The following is a 20,293-nucleotide window of genomic DNA, read 5'->3' as shown; positions in this document are numbered from 1 at the left end:
TTGTTCTTGCCAGATCACCAAAGTGTAGTGCAATGCTAGTACTAGCATGCTGCTGGATATTGAGCATAATTATGCATTTCTAGCAAGCATGTTTACAAACAAGACACAGGAATGTTCAGTGATTGGCTACAGCCAATCAGCAAGTCCCAGACAGAAATCATTGGGGGGACCTGCTGACAAACTTGTGCCCATGACAACATGGGGATGCAAACCCGGAAACAGGTGGCGACGTAACAGTATGTTGGCCAGCCTGCCTTCCATTGTTGTGGTAAGGTTGTGAATACTGTAAATCTGGTGTTGATCTAACTCCTAAGTGTGATTTCTCTGTGTTATGAATCAGTATCATGGCACTTTAACATTATTCCGACCCTTCCACATACCCACCATTGAGGGGTGTCCATTTTGGAGAAAATGATGCGCAAACTTTCAGCTTACCAGGAACCTGTTACTGGATGTTGCTAATGTTTTGTATGTCATCTAGTTACATTATACTGGTTATTAACGAATTGTTACAGTACATCAGACTATTAAGTTACTTTGTTAACATATGGATATGACAGCTGTGCCTTATAAGCATAATAACATGAGCTATTTGTGTACTGGATATACCCAAGGCGGCAGTTGACTACTGCTCTAAGGTCATTAGCATCATGCTCTCCATGGTATACACCTTGACAGGAAGTCATACCTCCTACATGGTTTGGGAGCAGGTCACAAACTGTAAATTATCTTTTCTTATATACTATCTATTGTGATTATAAGCATATAGTATCTTCATCTTCACAGAAAGAAAAAAAGACAAGTATACATATTATATCCTCTTACTGAAGTTTGCAAGGCTCTGTTGTAACAAGTAATATCAATTCAGTGTACTTACTCAGCTATTGTAGCAAGATGGTGGACAGTGTCAATGTGTTGTTCTAGATGGGAATTATCCAGCTGTAAAAGGCAGCATTTCACCTTCATGTGTTCCTCAAGAACACACCGAAATTGTTCCACCAAATCGTTTAGTTTTTGTTCTTTGTCAGAGTCTCCAGCCTGATCACTCTCCTCTGAAAGAAAGAAGGTAAATACAACTATTCATTAGTATGAGTTTCAAGTATGTTTTCAAGCTTTTGTGATTTGCCCACCACCAACATAACCTTTGTCTAAACAATTAAGTAACAACCGGCTCCACTTTTACTCTCAACAGCCAACCATCTTCCTTCCACATCCAAAAATTCCAACAGTGTCCTCTATTTCCGGGTCACTCCTATTAACAGATCTCTGCACCCGAATTCCTAGCTACACTTACCTGCAACTATTACAAAAAATAATGTCTTTCTCTCCCAGGATTTTCTACTTATTATACATAAAGGAAAATGAAGGAGTATCATTTACTTTCTTCAGCCAGCACTTAGGAGAATTTATTATCATAGGATTTGAACACCAGTCAGCCACTGCTGTGATATTGTTTAGCTTAGGTCAGTTACGCTCAGGAGGTCTGAGGGTAGCCTTAATTCTGATAAATGTAAATCTGTCCTTTTGGAATACTTAAAAGGTATGAAGTACTGACACCCAAAAGTGCCTGAAATCAAACGATGAGGACCGTACTCCTGTTAATGGTCGACCTTGGTAATAAATGGGTGCTTGTAGTGACTGTAGCATATGCAAAATGCAAAATCACAGTAAAACAATGAGAGCGTGGGGGGTGCAGGGGGTGCTGTGGCACCGGGCACGACATTTAGAGGGCACCAATATGTGTCACTACTGGCTGCCTCCTCCTAATTTTAAGTTCCTGTGTCCCCCGCACTCTGGCCACCATGTTCAGTGTCCGGTGCCCTTTGATTGGGCGTATGGGGGTCATGTGAGGCGTAGGGCTGGCCTGTCCAAGATTGCTTTTGAAGTCCCACCTCCGCACATGACCCCCATACGCCCAATCACAGTGCGCCAGCCGGACACTGAACATGGCAGCTAGAGCGTGGGGGCGAGAAGCAAAACTGTGAGCCGCTTCTGTCTTCTCCTCCTCCCATCTCTGGACCGATGCAAGCCAGGACAAGAAGGGGAGTGAGACTCCCTTTTGAGAGTCGTGGTACTGTCCCGGGTGAGACAGAGAGAGGGAGAGACACAGACTATAGGCAGGTCAGTGTAGTGTAATGTGTTGGTCAGTGTAGTGTAGTATGGTGGTCAGTGTAGTGTAGTGGTCAGTGTAGTATGGTGGTCAGTGTAGTGTAGTGTGGTGGTCAGTGTAGTGCAGTATAGTGGTCAGTGTAGTGTAGTGGTCAGTGTAGTGTAGTGTGGAGGTCAGTGTAGTGTAGTATAGTTGTCAGTGTAGTATGGAGGTCAGTGCAGTGTAGTGATCATTGTAGTGCGGTGGTTAGTGTAGTATACTATAGTGGTCAATGTAGTGTACTATAGTGGTCAGTTTAGTGTAGTAAGGTGGTCAGTGTAGTGTAGTATGGTGGTCAGTGTAGTGTAGTGTGGTGGTCAGTGTAGTGTAGTGTGGTGGTCAGTGTAGTGTAGTGTGGTGGTCAGTGTAGTATGGTGGTTAGTGTAGTATGGTGGTCAGTGTAGTGTAGTATAGTGGTCAGTGTTATGTAGTATGGTGTGGTGTGGTGGTCTGTGCAGTGTAGTGGTCAGTAAAGTGTACTGTGGTGGTTGCAAGGGGGCACAAATTACTTGCCTTGCCCCCGGCGCTGACAACCCACGCTACGCCACTGGTCACCAGCACTTTGTTGCAAAAACAATGTTGCCTTGAGAAAGGGATCCTGAGTGGCCCTCAAATGTCAGCTCATTTGAATAATGTGTCATTGCACTAAAAAACTAGTGTATAGTTTTGCACAAATGCCATGCTGGTTTGATTCAGCAAAGCTCTGACACTTTCTCATTGTATAAATGCTTACCCACTTCTCTCCATTCTTCTACACATTCATATTGGCTAATGGGCTAGCTCATCATAATGATGTGCCAATGGGATTGTATGAGGTGGGACTTACTGGCAAGTTCCAACATGGAACTGTCAAAGCTTTGCTTGATCAAAAGAATCTGACATTTGAGTGAAGCATGAAGATGCTGAATGCTTCTGCAGTTCCTTTTGACTGCCTGACCTTCATATCTGTCAGCAACTTTCAGTATTCTAATGCCTTGTACACATGGTCGGAAATTCCAATGGAAAAGGTCCGATCGGATTAGGTTGTCGGAAAATCTAATCGTGTGTGGGCTCTTTCAGACTTTTTCCGTCTGAAATTCCAACATAAAAAGTTTGAGAGCTGGATCTCAAATTTCCCACAACAAAATCCGATCAGACTTTTCACGATCATTTGTAGAGAATTCCAATGGACAAAGTTTTTAGATTAAATTACGAGACCAAAGCTATTGGCTACCAGCCTCTACGTAGTCCCGTCATACGCAACGAATGTCACCTCCGACTTGTGGTCAGAATGTCCGACCGTGTGTACAGGGCATTACAGTGACAATCTTTTTTAACTGCCGCCCTAGACAGCTTCATACATTAACTTTCCAATTTGTTAACTGACTTCAATACTACTAAACATCATTGGAATGACCTTCAAATGCTCTTTCGACTGAAATGGCTCATATTCCCACATACACACTCCAAAGTCTTGTAAAAAGTCTTCTCAGAAGAAATTTGGCTATTAAAGCCAAAGAGGCAATGTGGTAATGCCCATGGTTTCGGAACCTGATGTCAAACAAAATCATATTTAATGGTCAGGTCTACAAAATTGTTACCATATATTGTACATTTTTGTCTCCATTTTGGTCTAGTTTTTGATGCTAAGGATGAGAGGATATGGTGACAACAATTACAAGTATTGGAGATGGAGATTTTCAAATTATTTTCAATTTATTACAAGTTATCACAATACCTTGGGCGCTTTTGATTTTTACTTCTGTTTTCATCAGTCTTTTTATCTCCCTTCCATGCTCATTGATTCTTTGATGTAGTTTTTCTAGTTCATTGTGAAGATTGTAGAGAACCCTGCCATATTTGGTGGCACGTTGGGCAGCATTCTCATAATTCTGTCTCACCTAGAAAAAACATTAGATCAAGAGATGCAGAAAGAGCAATGAGACAAGTAGATAAGAACCTGAACTGAGATCAAGTCCTTGTCAACCATACCAGTCCATCAAATCTTGCAACATTCTCTAATCTGCTCTGGTCAATGAGAGATGAGCTGTGATTGGTTGGTATTGCCAATGAACACCCTTCTTTTTTAAGTGGAAACGCTCCTAAAATGTTTAAAGACTTAAAAGAAATATGTCATCCCCATAAAATGTTGAGATAATGCATTATATTTATATTATTGTTTAAATTAAAAAAAACTGTACATATTGTGATTAAAAGCAGTTCTTGGGTTCCAGCCATGTGACGGTGCCTTAGCAGTCTCTCAAGGTACCTGCCTGAAAATAGGAAAGTTATGTAATCCAAGTCTACTGCTGGCAGTAATCATTTTCTTCTTTACCCCAGTGATCGCTCACTCATTCAGATTTTTATACATTTCTGACATGACACATTATAATCCCCCATTCATGTGAGCATTTTTTTCTGCTCATTTCCCTACACCTGACTATACAGAATCGCATTCTTTGTAATTGTGCCTGTTCACACTTGCATGCTCAGTCAACGTTCCTCAAAAAAGTAATGAGCTTTTTTTTGAGCATATGCAGGCAGTTTTGATCCCATTTAATTAAAAGGAATGCCTGTAAACACGTGATACACACATTTTTGGCTTTATTTGTATGCTTGAAGAAGTCTTTACCCAGCCCAGAAAACAAACTCCTGATACTTGAGACCCAAGCAAAAAAACCTGAAAAACATCTGAGCAGGCTTACTCAGGTGGGTTCGGACTTTAATCCAAACACACCTGAGATGGTCCCTAATTAGGAATTAGCCCTGTCCTTTGGCAATTATTTTTTTTATTCTTTTTGTAAAATCGTTATTTTCAGTTCAATATCCAACAAAAACAGAAAGGTAAAAAGAGATAAGCATATATGACAAAAATAGTAAAGAGTGCGAGCTCAACCCCGCAAGCACTCTTTGTAATGGATATACAAATTACAAATCCAGAACAAGTACAATAGACATAACCAAAGAAGTCCACAACAACAACATCAAACACCATAGGCAGAATACTACGCCTATTGGTAAACCCCACAAAGGTGCACAGGAGGGCTCAGGCCCCTTCTGAGCCCCCAGAGAGGCCAAGTGCCTCAAATCTGCTATATGGAAGCATGGTAACAGAAGGAAAATAAATGTTAATCAAAAAAGACCAGGAAAATAAGTAGCTATGAAAAAAAAAAAAAGTTATTCGGGCTCAGCTCGAAAGTCGGGGAAGGAGTCAGAAGAACAAATAAGTCATCTGTTATGCCACATAAACTAGCCCCCACCCACCAGATTACAAAGAATAAGGTGCATTTAACTTAATTTAGCGTTGACATATAATACCAGAAGTTAATTGCAGCAACTGTTTGTATAAGTCAGAAGTAAAAAAAATCAATCCACAAAGCTCAAGTGTTCTTTGGCAATGATTTTGAGGCTAATGATGGCATTATCATAGGGAGTTTTACAATCTTTTGAAAAGACTTTCATCACTTGTAATCACTTTACATTAGCATACGAGCACACAATATTAGAAAATATGGTACGTTTGATTCTAGGTCCACCTAGCTGTATCTAGTGAACAAAGTTAGGTTGACTTAAAGTCATGCAAATCATTTTCTACAAATCACCAATAAATAAACATTTTACATCAGAACAAAATGCAAAATTTGAAAGACGTTAAAAACTGAGAACAGCATTAGTGAGGGTGGGTGCAGCAAAGGGATTAAACCTACTTGGCAACTGTAATAAGCAGGTCTCACGGTACTTTGATTTTGGCTCATGTGACTTAAAGTTGTAAATGATGAAGGCTTTGCTGACAATGGTGGCAAAATACAGACCTGCTATATATATCTCAAGATTTAATGCTGGATTTAGATCACATGACCCAGGATGGGCCAAACCGCTAGTTACGGCTGAAAAATACGTTTAAATATGGCCCATACATTTATGTCTGAAAATAACTGTTCACTGTTGGACTGGTGTCTTTATTCAACCTTACTAACTATCATCACTATCATCATGTCCTAAAAATTATCTACATCATCTTTAGCTTTCATGGCAGTCGCTCACCCTGGTCCTGATGTTTTTGGTTCTGCTTGCATAGATCAGAGTCGTGCGAGATTCATCATAGGCAGCTATAGAGGGACTCACATGTGCTATCATTATTGTTCTGCTGTTCCCACTCAGAGCACCCTATGATAGAAAATAGCTTGGTTATATGAAACCATTTTATTTATTTATTTTTGTTCTATTGTACTTACCATCTGTTACTAACATTTTAACAGAGATTATATAATAGGCAAATGGAAGAAGAAAATATGTATAGATTTATAGAACTTTCAATTTGTTTTTCTTAATTTAGGGACTCGTGCACACTGGACATTTTTACAGCTGCTCCTAGGGGCATCTGGCATTTTTTTTTCCTGCTTCTAAACTCCCCTGCATGTTTCCCCAATGTGTCCATGCACACATAGGCTTTTAGCAGCATTTAGTGGCGGGAGAGTTTAGAGGCAGTAACAAAAACCTCTGCCAGTGCATCCAGAAGCAGCAGAGTTTGGGCAGAAAAAAAAGCTTGACGCTTGAAAAACGCGTATAAACGTACGTTTAGGGCTTGAGCGTTACTTAATTTCAATGGTCATTTATTCTGGCCAATAAAATGAATTAATGCCCAAAAGTTGAATGTACGTAAACATTACACAATTTTACCAAGCATCAGGGGTTTCATTTTTGCCAAAACACTGCTGCCTGGAGAAAGGCATTTAAGAGGGTTTAGAAAACACCCAGTGTGTATGAGGCCTAACAAAAAGCTGAAATGACCATGTAGGGGCCATAGAAATGTAAGCATGTTTAGGTCCAGAGATGGGTAACAGAACAGAAGCACAAGATTCAGAGTGAGGACATGAGAAGACATTCATTCATAGGCTGGTGTCCAATGATCATCAATTGTACGCTTTAGAAGGGGTGCTTTAAGAGCTACAATATTATAGGGCAAAAGAAAGTGGGAGGATGCAGAGAGAAGGGCAGAGAGAAGCCGTAGCACTCATACTCTACAGACTTGGGTCAGGGGTAAATGGGTAACATTAATGGGCACTCAGAAAAACCGGGTACAAGGATGGCAAAGCATAGGTGAATCAAGGTTCTCAAACGTTAAGAATGTTCAGCTGTGAGTCTTTGACGATACTGGATATTTTCTTATTCACAATCATCAGGTCGTTACCTTCCTGAAAGGGGAGTGAGGACTTCTTCCAAACCTTGTCAATAGTTTGCTTTGCTGCTAAATACAAGTACTTAGCCAATTTTTGCTGGTATGAAAAAAGGCGCAGGTTTAGCTGGTGAAAGAGAGCCAGCTGAACTATTAAACGAACGAGGGATTGACAAAGTCTGAAAATTCTGGACCAGGCCAGAAAGCTTTAAGTTTAGGGCAGGACCACCATATATGGACCGCATCTCCCAAAAAGCATACATGAAGTAACTGTCAACTGCTCTGTTGTTCTCTCTGATGGTCCCTACATCACCACAGTGCCCTGGGGCCAGTGTAAGAGCCGCATTACTTGGTAGGAAACCAGAAACCCAACATTCCTAAAGCTGTGTCAGGTAAATGGGCACCATAGTTCCTAAAGAGTGTGAAAATCGGTACCGCAGGAAGCAAGATTGATACGTTTATTATCTTTTCTCTACAGGAAACATTCTTTTCTACTTTCTAATTTTGCTACAAAGTTGAAATTTCGTTATTTTTTGTTACAGCTGCTGTAACATAACTTACATAACATGAATTATGTCCTATGTCCTGCAGGCTGATGGTTCCTGTAGAAATCTTTTCTCAAGTGATAATCAGTCATCTTCAAAGAGCTGTATGGGGTAATAACTTCTGATCTAACATTGCAGCACACTGAAAAGGTCCTGATGGGGCCCTCAACTTTTCCCTCACTCCTCCATTGAATGGAATGTAAATCCTTGCATTTTATTCACAGAATATAACATATTCTTTGAAAGAGGAAGAACACTATAATATTCATCTGCCCCTCCCTTATTCACAGAACATGTTAGGCCTCGTTTACACATAGCGTACTGTAGCGTACACCCGTGCAGGGCCATGGTTACTCTCATGGGGATGCAGAGGTGTTCTGTGCATCCCCATGGAGGCAGTCCCATTGATGTCAATAGGGAGAGCCATTGCATGTCCCTGATCTCTGCATTCAGGAACACGCACCCACACCAATGCATTATCCCAACCACGACACTACCTGCCTGGAGTTTGCATGTTCTCCCTGTGCCTGCGTGGGTTTCCTCCGGGTACTCCGGTTTCCTCTCACACTCCAAAGACATGCTGGTAGGTTAATTGGATCCTGTCTAAATTGTCCCTAGTATGTATGAATGTGAGTTAGGGACCTTAGATTGTAAGCTCCTTGAGGGTAGGGACTGATGTGAATGTACAATGTATATGTAAAGCGCTGCATAAATTGATGGCGCTATATAAGTAACTGAAATGAAAATATTGGGACATTGTATCCCAATTGACATCAATGGGACTGCCTCCACAGGGATGCACAGATCAACATGGCCCTGCGTGGGTGTACAGTATAGAACACCCTGTGTGAAAAAAGCCTTTTGCCTTGTACACACGGTCGGAAATTCCGACGGAAAAGGTCCGATCGGATTATATTGTCGGAAAATCCAATCGTGTGTGGGCTCTATCGACTTTTTCCGTCGGAAATTCCGGCAGAAAAAAATTGAGAGCAGGATCTCAAATTTTCCGACAAAAAAATACGATCAGACTTTTTCTGATTGTTTGTAGAGAATTCCAATTGGACAAAGTGCCACGCATGCGCAGATCAAATTACGAGACCAAAGCTATTGGCTACTAGCGTGAACGTAGTCCCGTCGTAACAAACGAACGTCATCACGTTCTGCACGATCTGATTTTCCGACAGCTTCGTCCAACCGTGTGTATGCAACACCAGTTTAGGACAGATTTTTTCGGAATGTCGACCATGTGTCCAAAGCATTACATCAGTGAAAACAGTGCAAGGATTTTTTGTCAGTGGAGGACGATGTTAGGTGCAATGTTAGACCCAAAGCTTCTAACCCATGGAGCTTCAGTGCTATGAAGAGGACCGGGCATCACTGAAGAGCAGATTACTACAAGAACCATCACCCTTTAAGAACATGAGACATACTTAATTACAATTAAGTTATGTGAGGGCAGCTGTAGCAAAATAAATGCATATATAATGAAACTTCAGCTTTAAATCATATTTGAAGCAAAAAAGAAAAATCCAATATATTGCACCTTCCAAGTCCTTAGATATAATAGCTGCATTCATTTTCTATTTTTCAGGATTTTTCCCCTTCATTTTTATCTTGTAATGCTGGGAATAACACTCCCTCAAGCTCACTCACTCCACTGTATCTATGGAGGAAGCCATGCTGGTGACGCAGAGGAGTTATATTGTATCCAGTGCACTCCTTACAGGCTTGCCCACAGGCTATGCCTTAAGAATAGGATTCTGCAAGGTCCTGAAACATTGACCTGGGTGGGTGGATTAGTAGTTTAAACCAGAAAGAACTATGTTGTGTGTTTAGTTCAGCTCGCAGGAAGTGACAGGGACACTGTATTTCTGGCGCGATCAACAGCCATTTTCTGTACTTGCCGAAAATGTCCTTTGCCTGAAAAGTGAAGACGAATGCAGTCACCGCATCCAAGGACTAATAAGCTGCAATATAGAGTTATACATTTTTGGTTCTTAGGTTTATATATAATTTGAATTCTCTTATATTGTAAAGATGCTTACTTTTAAAAGTCGTGTCAGTTTACTGTCTCTGTAATTAACATGAGCATGGCTGCCACGCTCACTTAATGCAGTGATGCAGTTTCCAAGAGCTAAAAGAGAGAGATTTATGTGAGCGCCTTCTTTTATCCGTTTTCCTTGATTTTGAGTCTATAAAACAGAAAGTAGATTTATTAATGCTCTCATGTCATTGTGATCAACACAGAATGTGCCGTTTATAGAAAGAGATTCACACATTGCTAAGGAAAGACTTTCACAACAATATTTTGGGCCAAGTGTGATGTGACTCTAAGGAGACAATCACATTCCTCAGGGATGATTCATTAAAACTGAGGAAAAACAAAATCGGTCTGTACCTCATAAAAACAAATTACATTTCGCCTGGTAACTGCTTATTGCAATTAAAAAGAAGACAAGCACATCTCTTTGGTCCTCTGTACTGTTATTGTCCTTAATGGGATTTGGTTGCTTTATCCAAGTGCCTGCATCTACCATTCTCTCTTAGGTTGCTCATAGACTATACAATCAGTTGGTACCAATTCCTTTAGATCTACCATCAACTATGTTGTGCCTGCCTGATTTGATACAAATTGAATGGATTGTTTAGGTCTTTCCTCCTATTACATACAGTAGTTTTGGTAAATGTAAAGTATGTTGCAGTGGTCTCAAAACTACAGCCTGGGAGTCAGATGTTGGCCTTTGCTTGTTTTTATTCTGCCCTTAGGGAAATATTTAATCCTCTGACACCAATGAAGGGGCACAATTCCTCCCAATGACACCAACAATGGGGCACAGTTCCTCCCAATGACACAGATGGGGCACAGTTCCCCCCCCATGACACAGATGGGGCACAGTTCCCCCCCCCCAATGACACAAATGGGGCACAGTTCCTTCCAATGACACAGATGGAGCACAGTTCCTCCCAATGACACAGATGGGGCACAGATCCTCCCAATGACACAGATGGGGCACAGTTCCCCCCCCCATGACACAGATGGGGCACAGTTCCCCCCAATGACACAGATGGGGCACAGTTCCTTCCAATGACACAGATGGGGCACAGTTCCTCCCAATGACACAGATGGGGCACAGTTCCTCCCAATGACACAGATGGGGCACAGATCCTCCCAATGACACAGATGGGGCACAGTTCCTTCCAATGACACAGGTGGGGCACAGTTCCTTCCAATGACACAGGTGGGGCACAGTTCCTCCCAATGACACAGATGGGGCACAGATCCTCCCAATGACACAGGTGGGGCACAGTTCCCCCCCCCCATGACACAGATGGGGCACAGTTCCCCCCAATGACACAGATGGGGCACAGTTCCCCCCAATGACACAGATGGGGCACAGTTCCTTCCAATGACACAGATGGGGCACAGTTCCTCCCAATGACACAGATGGGGCACAGTTCCTCCCAATGACACAGATGGGGCACAGATCCTCCCAATGACACAGATGGGGCACAGTTCCTTCCAATGACACAGGTGGGGCACAGTTCCTTCCAATGACACAGGTGGGGCACAGTTCCTTCCAATGACACAGGTGGGGCACAGTTCCTCCTCATGACAAAGATGAGGCACAGTTCCTCCCAATGACACCAAAAGATGGGGCATTGTTTACTCCCACAGATGACAGGACACTTTCTACTTCCAATGGCGGCAGTCTTGGCCCCAAAAACTCTGAAAAACGGTAAACTGGCCCTTTGTTTAGAAAGTTTGGAGACCCCTGGTTTAGTGTGTGGCCAGATTTCCTAAAAGTATATAAAATAACTGGATACTAACATTTATAGATGTAGCAATATGGACTGTAATTGCCATGAACAGCTATTCCCTGCCTTATCTTATAACATGTTATCCCTCTAGTGCCCAGTGTTATCAAACTATCATCATATTTGTGAGCCCAACCAAAGGGATTGGTAGTTTCAACAGATGGCTGTTCCCCTGCATGACTAGGCATCCAGACTACATATCCCAGGGATCTTTGCTACAACCAGAGAGATTGCTTGGAAGAACTCAGAGAGCTTCCTCCGGGGGGCCTTGTGTGTGAAGGACCTCTCCAAGCATGGAGAGTGAGCTTGCAGGCCACAGCATTCCTACTTGACCAAAAAGGGATCTATCATATAAATGTACTCACCGAGGCCAAGATGCCGAGAGCGGTCGCTGTTGCGACTCGGCGCAGACCACCCCTGAAGGTGGCACAGAGGGTGGTTGCTCCAAGAGGCACAAGCTACCAGTAGGACAGTCACTTGCTAGTAGATCAGCAGGTAGCTTGAGCAGAGCTGAAAGGTGATGTCCCGTGGGAAGGTCCAAAAGCAATGGTAGCAAGTCTGTAAGGCAAAGGCAGAATCCAGGAGGCAGGCCAGGGGTCAAACATAGTCCAGATCAGAAGACAAGTACCAGGAACGCTGAAACAGAAGGGTAATCCACAGACAAGACATTGGTCGATCACAGGAGATAGCAGGTAAGTCCAGATGCAAGCTGAGGGTCAAACGCGTTCAGAAAAAGGTCAAGCCAGAGGTCGGGTCAGGAGAAGATCAGCGAGGTCGATGAGGCAATCTGGGTCACAACGGGTAATACAGATCACAAGAGAAGACGTGAGAATCACAGGAAGCTGAAGACGAACCAGCAGTGTGTTTGGATGACCTCACTTCCTTTATAGGTCAGCGAGGGGGTCACACCCTGTGTGTGTGTGCTCGTGCGCTTTAGCGCATTCCTATTTCGCACAACTGTGCGCCAGAGCGCCTTACCCATGTGTATCTTATGACAAGATCCAGCGCTGCCTGCTGTTTATCGGACTTCTGATCAGCACCGTCTCTACAGTGCAGCTACCCATGATTCGTGCTCTGTAACGGAGGATCATCACAAGAGGATCTGCCGCCAGAACGTCCATTTAGGAGTCGCTAGCTGGAAGGCGTTGAATCGGCCTGGTCGTTGGTGAGAAGGCCATTGCCCATTTTTGCAAACCTTTCCTTCATTTCATTGGGACACAGTGCAGAGCTTTACCTTGGGAACACTTCACTGCACCCTCATTTGAACACTGTACATAATTCTCTTTAGTTACAGTCATCACAAGATACTACCACTCTGTTACTATACCCTATTGGATACAATTAATAAGCTCAGAATGCCAGTGAAGACCATCGGATCTGCAACAGGGACATTCTGTCATACTACTTAAAGGGCCCTTACACCATCCATATTCAGCTGCATCTTTCATTAGGATCAGAGGTTAAACAGGCCAGCCTGGGTTTCTACATAGGTACATAGGTATATATAATATTCTGTTGTTGTCTTCTGTCTCAACTGACATTTCTTAAGTGGTCATTTGACTGAGTTTGAGCTGCTATCCCAAACTCAGTTGAACCTTTTTGTACAACCACACCTTAACTAAAGTATTCCAGTAAACGTTAATAGAATATAAACGCATTGAGTGTTGTCTTATTACTTAAACGTATTGCAATAATGTCTGAACCCAGAGTGTCAGGTGGGTTGGAAGGTTCACAGGGTCATGGCGATGCAGATGAGCAGGTACATCCAAGTAGTCCCCTAGGGGGCCACGCTACATAGGTTAAATTGATCCAGGGAATATCCGATTGCTTCTTGGGGCATCAGGAAGGAATTAAATCCCCTGCTGGAGCATATTTTGCTGGGGTTTTTCGCCCTTCTCTGGATCAACTGTGGGTGAAGGATTGTATATATGGGATTGTATAATCAGCTCCACCCCCTCCCCTTTTATTGTTTGAACTGGATGGATCTGTGTCATTTTTCAATCAGACTAACTATGTAACTATATGTAAGATTTAAAGTGATATTAACCCCCCTAGCGATAATCCCGAGTCTGGTTCGGGTTGGGATTTTACTAACAGGAGCGGTAACCCCCCCGAGCAAGACTCGGGATCGCATTGCTGGATACAGAGAGGACACAGGGAGAGAGTTACTTACCTTGTCCCCTGGATCCAGCGATGTCCTCCGTGCTGTGTGATCAAGCTGTCCTCCGCTCGATTCACAGTGCTGAATGCCGCCGAGCTCCGTTCCCTGCGACGTTACGGCGCATGGGAGCGGAGAACGGCGGAAAATTCAAAAAAGTAAAAAGACACAAAACACACACAGCACTGTAATCTTACAGATTACAGTACTGTATTAAACATTACACACCCCCTTTGTCCCTAGTGGTCTGTGCAATGCCCTGCATGCACTTTTATATTATAAATACTGTTTTTTCAACCTGAAATTTGGAGATGGTCCATAGCAACCAAAAAGTGTCCCTTTTTCAGTGTTTTAGGATTTGATTACATTATTGAATAATTGTTATTATTATTTATTATATTATAAACTTTATCATATCCGGGATGTCTGCTAGACTCTGGTTTGAACAGATTTAAGAGTTATTCCTAAGAATTACAGGACTACAATATAAAACGCCAAATTTCCATGCAAAATAATTGTACCGCTTTCAGTACCTAAAACCAGAATGAATCATACCGCCAGGGAGGTTAAGCATCGGTTATTTTAACCACTTTAAGCCTGGGCCTTAAAAACTGTTTTTTTTTTGCTAAAAAATTACCTAGAACCCCCAAACATTATACATTTTTTTTGTAACATCCTAGAGAATAAAATGGCGGTTGTTGCAATACTTTCTGTCACATTGTATTTGCACAGCGTTCTTACAAGCGCACTTTTTTTTTGAAAAAACACTTCTTTGAATTAAAAAATAAGACAACAGTAAACAGTAAAGTTAGCCCATTTTTATTTTATATTGTGAAATGTTACGCCGAATAAATTGATACCCAGCATGTCACGCTTCAAAATTGCACCGTCTCATGGAATGGCGACAAACTTTTACCCATAAAAATCTCCATTGGCGACATTTAAAAAATTATACCGGTTGCATGTTTTGCGTTACAGAGGGGGTCTAGGGCTAGAATTATTGCTCTCACTCTACCAATTGTGGCAATACCTCACATGTGTGGTTTGAACACTGTTTTCATATGCGGGCGCTTCTCATGTATGTGTTCACTTCTGCGCGAGAGCTCGGCAGGACGGGGCATGTTTAAAAAAAAAATGTTATTATTATTTATTTTTTCTTTTTTATTTATATTTTTACACTGTTTTTAGAAAAAAAAAAATCTGACACTTTTATTCCTATTACAAGGAATGTAAACATCCCTTGTAATAGAAAAAAAGCATGACAGGACTTCTTAAATATGAGATCTGGGGTCAAAAAGAGCTCAGATCTCATATTTACACTAAAATGCAATTAAAAAAAAAACATTGTCATTTAAAAAAAATAAAAAAAATAAAATGCCCCTTTAAGAGCTATGGGCAGAAGTGACGTTATGACATCGCTTCCGCCCTGCAGTGTCATGGAGATGGGTGGGGGCCATCTTCCCCTCACTCGACTCCATGTCAGCCCAGGGGACAGACGCAATAACCTCCTCCGCTGCCAATGGCTCCGGTAAGCGGCCGAGGGCACCGGATTGCAGCCATAGATAAAAGTGATCTTGCGGTGAATCCGCCGCAGAGACCACTTTTATCTTGTACCGGACCGCTGAACGAACATGGGAATATCAGGGTTATGGCAGCTAGCTAACAACGATCCGCCCCAAAGTAGGGACGTACATCGGCGTGCGGCGGTCCGGAAGTGGTTAAGCACTTTCAGAAGCTGATTTATTCACTTACTGATTATGTAGATACTTTATCTTTTAATCTTTGCCTATGTTCCTGTTTAAGTCAATGCCATGATCAGTGCCCCAGGTTTCCTGTTTCAGGGAGGCTCTTTTCTCTTGCAGCATCCTATGAAGCCACCCTTCCATGCAAGGACTAGACTTGTGTCTTCCTACGCTGTGTTCATCAATAGATACACACAACCTAGTGTAGCCAAGGTTAGCAAGGCACATCCCTACTCCTCACTTCTCACTTCTCTAAGTTAAACACACTAATTCAAGACAGCACTGTCTACTGTTTCCTGTGAAGACTGGAAGTTCGGGGAAGCAGCACTGAGAGAGCAGGAGCCAACAGCATTGAAAGTTGTAAACTGCAAACGCATTCGTTTACTAAAGAATGTTTATTTGATTGTGCTCAATGTGTTAAGCTAAAATAGCTCAGGGTTTAAATGATACTTCAACCTGGCCATATAATGTTTCCGGGCTGAACAAAAGAAACGTACCAGATTCCTCCATCTACACTAAACAGCTCGAAAGAACAAACTTCCCTGCTGGCCTTTGAGGCCGCCAACAGCTGTCAGAATACCCATTACTGATTGGATGCAGCTGCTGTTTGGCTGAAATTTGGTTTGAAAGGTTTCTTCAACAAAAGTCAATCGAATTGTCAACACAAGGTAGGTAGGGCCATTCATTGAATGAATTTTGACCAGTTGATCAGAAACCACCTCTGCTCTGCCACTTCCTTCCAGTTTCAACAGCTGGTGTGAGCAAGGTTATGGGTATTTAATACAAAGAAAAACTGCACCCCAACATGCTGATTGGAAAATGGAGGAGCATGTGATCATCCCTCTGCTCACTCTGCTCTCTCAACCTGTCAGCCTATTCCCTGTCAGCATACAATCACTGAAGAAGAGTTTAAAGGGGCTGCTACAGTAGTTTCTCCTTCTCCCAGTCAGAGTGCAGCTGTATAGGGGTTACAGGAGATTAATATCAAGAGAAATTATGAATTTACACTAGCTGCATTGAAAAATATGTTAAAGGATGTATAACCAATTCATAACTGATTTGTCCTGTTATGTAAGCCTGTATGTGCACCTTTGTCTATTTAGGACCCTTTCACACTTGTGCAACCTGAAAATCGTGCAATTTTGCCACGAAATGAAGCAATGCCTGTATAATCTTGAGGTCTATGGACCTCAAGTCGCATCAAAGTTGGATCAAAGTAGTGCAAAGACTACTTTGAAGTAGCTGCGACTTGAAATCGCACAGAATTGGAACTCATGGGGTAGTCGCAGGACAAGTCACACAAGTGTGAAAAGGGGCATTAAAGAGGTTTACAATATTAGCAGTACCTGTGATGCCCTCTCTGACCCTGCCAGGTCTATCAGCAATAGCTTGCCTATCCGTCCTTCATCTGGAGTACCTAACTTGCCGTTCTTTTTTACAACAACTTGGAGTATTGCATGGGACCTGGAAGATGTTTTGTTGGCTGCAGTTGGTTCCTGGGTGCGCTGTTTATTTCCTCTCTGCACCAAAGACATGGCCTGTAACAAAAAATAAATAATTAAAAATACAATTCAATATAGATTTTAATTAATCTCAGAGCTCAGAGGTGGAACCACTACAGCAATTATTACACCTGGGAGAGGGGAATGCCTGGAGGGTGGGGATGAGCAGCAATCCCCCACAACTCTCGTCATCTGACAAGCCATCCATACATAAATAAAATGGCCCAGGCTCTGGTCAGTGTTCAGACTACATGCAGTTGCTTCAAGTACCAATGATACAAATTATCTTGCTTTAGCTGAATCTGTAAGAGGAATTATTCCTCCCACCAACCATTAATGTGAGGGTGCATTTTTCCTGCCAATGACCACCAATGCAAGGGGGCATTCTGTCTGTCAATGACTACCAATGTAAGGGGTAATTTTTTTTGCCAATGGCCATCAATGGGGCATTCTTCCGGTCACTAACCTGTAATTGGGGGGGGGGGATTCTTCCTGCCATTAACCTCCAATGTGAGGGGGCATTTTTCCTGCCAATGACTACCAATGCGAGGGGACATTCTTCCTGCCGATAAACACCAATGTAAGGGGGCATTCTTTCTGTCAATGACCACCAATGTAAGGGGGCATTCTTCCGGTCACTAACCTGTAATTGGAGGGGGCATTTTTCCTGCCACTGACCACCAATGTGAGGGGGGTATTCTTCCTGCCAATGACCACCAATATAAGAGCACATTGTTCCTCCCACTAGCGACCAGTGGGAGGAGGCATTCTCTCTGCCACTAACTTCTAATGGGAGGGGCATTCTTTCTGCAACTAGCTACCAATGTAAAGGGCCATTTTCCTGCCACTGAACACCAATTTATGGGGCCGTTCTTCCTGCCAGTAGCTGCCAATATAAAGGGGCATGCTTCCTGTCACTAACCTCTGACAGGAGAGAGCATTCTCTTTGCCATTGCCTGCTAATGTAAGAGGTCAGCTTTTCTGACACTAACCAATGTAAGGGGTCAGCCTTCATGTCACTAACCTCTAAAGTAAGGGGGCATTTTCCTTCCACTGACCATTAATGGGAGAGAGAGCATTCTTCTTGCCACTAAAAAATAATGTAAAGGGATACATTTCCACTGACCACCAATGTAAAGGGACACACCACATACTACTGAAAAAAAGGGGAACACTTCACTGACAATGCTAGGGGCACATCATTGCCCATCAATGTAAGGGGGCACCACTCTGACCACCAAGGTAAGGGGAATTTATAATAACCACCAAGGTAAAGAGTGATTCTTTACAGACCACCAAAATGACAAAGGCATTTACGGTTTATCACTTATATGACAGACATTTAAAATTAAGCCCTTGTTCTTTAACCTCGGAGCTAATGTGAAAGGGATGACAATAATTCCCTGTACACACGGTCGGACATTCCGACCACAAAATCTGATGGATTTTGGCCGAAACTTGTGTTGCATATACACAGTCGCACAAAGTTGGTGGAAAAACTGATCGTTCAGAACGAGGTGACGTAAATCACGACGGGACTATAAAGAGGCCAGTAGCCAATAGCTTTCGTCTCGTTAATTTATTCTGAGCATGTGTGGCAGTTGGTCCGTCAGAATTCTCTACACACAATCGGAAAAAGTCTGATTGGATTTTGTTGTTGGAAAATATTAGATCCAGCTCTCAAATTTTTTTCCATCAGAAATTCCGATGGAAAAAGACCAATAGAGCCCACACACGATCGGATTTTCTGACAACATAATCCGATCTGACTTTTTCTGTCTGAATTTCCAACCGTGTGTATGGGGCATACGAGTGGTGCCTAGGCTACCAGAGAGCACCAGGAAATAGGAGGTATAAATAGATGACAATATAGGCTGCTGGTTATTACTTGGAGTGCCAAGATTTCAATGGAATGTGGTGGGGCCCATCAAAATTTTACTTTGATTTGCAATTGTTCCCTTGAGCCATATGTACAGTCATTTTCCCCAAGAGCAACATGGACTGATGTTTAGTTGGCTGTAATACATATGATCTGTCCGTAATTACCTCCTCAGCACTAGAAGGACAAAATTCAGTAATCCCAGAAATTTGGATGATGCCTTTAGAGTCATCTCTCAGATCCAAAACCCCAGAGGGATTTAAAAGGTCACGGATTGTCTCATTGTAAATCTGCGAGTAAACAAAAGAAGGAACTGTCACTGGTCATGCTATGTGGTTACATGATAACTCCAGAAATATGTTTTATCCAATTACTTGATACTACGGTATAAACTAAAGCCGCGTACACACGGGCGGACTGTCTGGCCAACTTAGTCCGTCAGACAATCCGACGGACAGTCCGTCATACTTTCGAATGAACGGACTTGACCACACACACCACTTTTTGAGCGGACTAATACGGCGTACTAAGTCCGCCATACTATCCGCCCTACTTTTGAAATGAACGGACTCGCCCACACACGCAGAGGAAAATCCGCTCATTTCGAGCGCGTCTCCAGGTAGGCAGGGCCCGCGAAGAAGACGTCGCTGACCCCGCCGCCTGGTATGGACTTAAAGGGGAACCCCAACGCCGAAAAAAATCGGCGTGGGGGTCCCCCCCAAGTCCACAACAGACCCTTGTCCGAGCACGCTACCCGGCCGGCCAGGAAAGGGGGGCGAGCGAGCGCCCCCCTCCTAAACCGTACCAGGCCGTGTGCCCTCAACATGGGGGGTGCCTTGGGGAAGGGGGGGCCGCGCGGCCCCCCTACCCCAAAGCACCTTGTCCCCATGTTGATGAGGACAAGGGCCTCTTCCCGACAACCCTGGCTGTTGGTTGTCGGGGTCTGCGGGCGGGGGGCTTATCGGAATCCGGGAGCCCCCTTTAATAAGGGGGCCCCCGGATACCGGCCCCCCACCCTATGTGAATGAGTATGGGGTACAATGTACCCCTACCCATTTACCTGTAAAATAAAAGTACCAAAAAAAACACAACACACGAGATAAAATACTTTATTGCACAGCTCCGGGGGTCTTCCGTCTTCGGGGGTCTTCTCGCCGGACTCCTCCGCTATCTTCTTGTAGCTCTTTTGCTAGCGGAGGAGTCCGGCTTTCTTCCTCGCCGCCGGCCTCTTCTCCCGACTTCGGGGGTCTTGTCCCCCTCTTCGGTTCTTCTGCCGGGCCACCGCGCCTTCTTATAGCTCTTTTACAGGTGGTGGCCCGGTCTTCTGTCGCCGCCGCCGCCGCCTTC

General features: G+C 43.3%; 1 protein-coding gene across 3 annotated transcripts in view; it reads right to left on the bottom strand.

Moving 5' to 3' along the window:
* The window catches only part of LOC143924717 (kinesin-like protein KIF19), a 109,593-nt gene that overhangs the window by 58,259 nt on the left and 31,041 nt on the right, over positions 1–20,293 (bottom strand). For all 3 annotated transcript variants that reach the window (XM_077449143.1, XM_077449144.1, XM_077449145.1), the window contains 6 exons: positions 19,114–19,236; positions 16,912–17,103; positions 9,895–10,041; positions 6,173–6,295; positions 3,867–4,029; positions 878–1,052 (listed from right to left, as the gene is read on the bottom strand). In XM_077449143.1, the coding sequence (XP_077305269.1) occupies positions 878–1,052; positions 3,867–4,029; positions 6,173–6,295; positions 9,895–10,041; positions 16,912–17,103; positions 19,114–19,236 (923 nt within the window). The remainder of the gene's footprint in view (positions 1–877; positions 1,053–3,866; positions 4,030–6,172; positions 6,296–9,894; positions 10,042–16,911; positions 17,104–19,113; positions 19,237–20,293) is intronic.

This window comes from Lithobates pipiens, unplaced genomic scaffold (assembly GCF_037356315.1).
Source record: "Lithobates pipiens isolate NorthernLeopardFrog02 unplaced genomic scaffold, aLitPip1_a1.2 Scaffold_22, whole genome shotgun sequence".
Lineage (NCBI taxonomy): Eukaryota > Metazoa > Chordata > Amphibia > Anura > Ranidae > Lithobates > Lithobates pipiens.
This window is presented reverse-complemented; position numbering and strand designations above follow the sequence as displayed.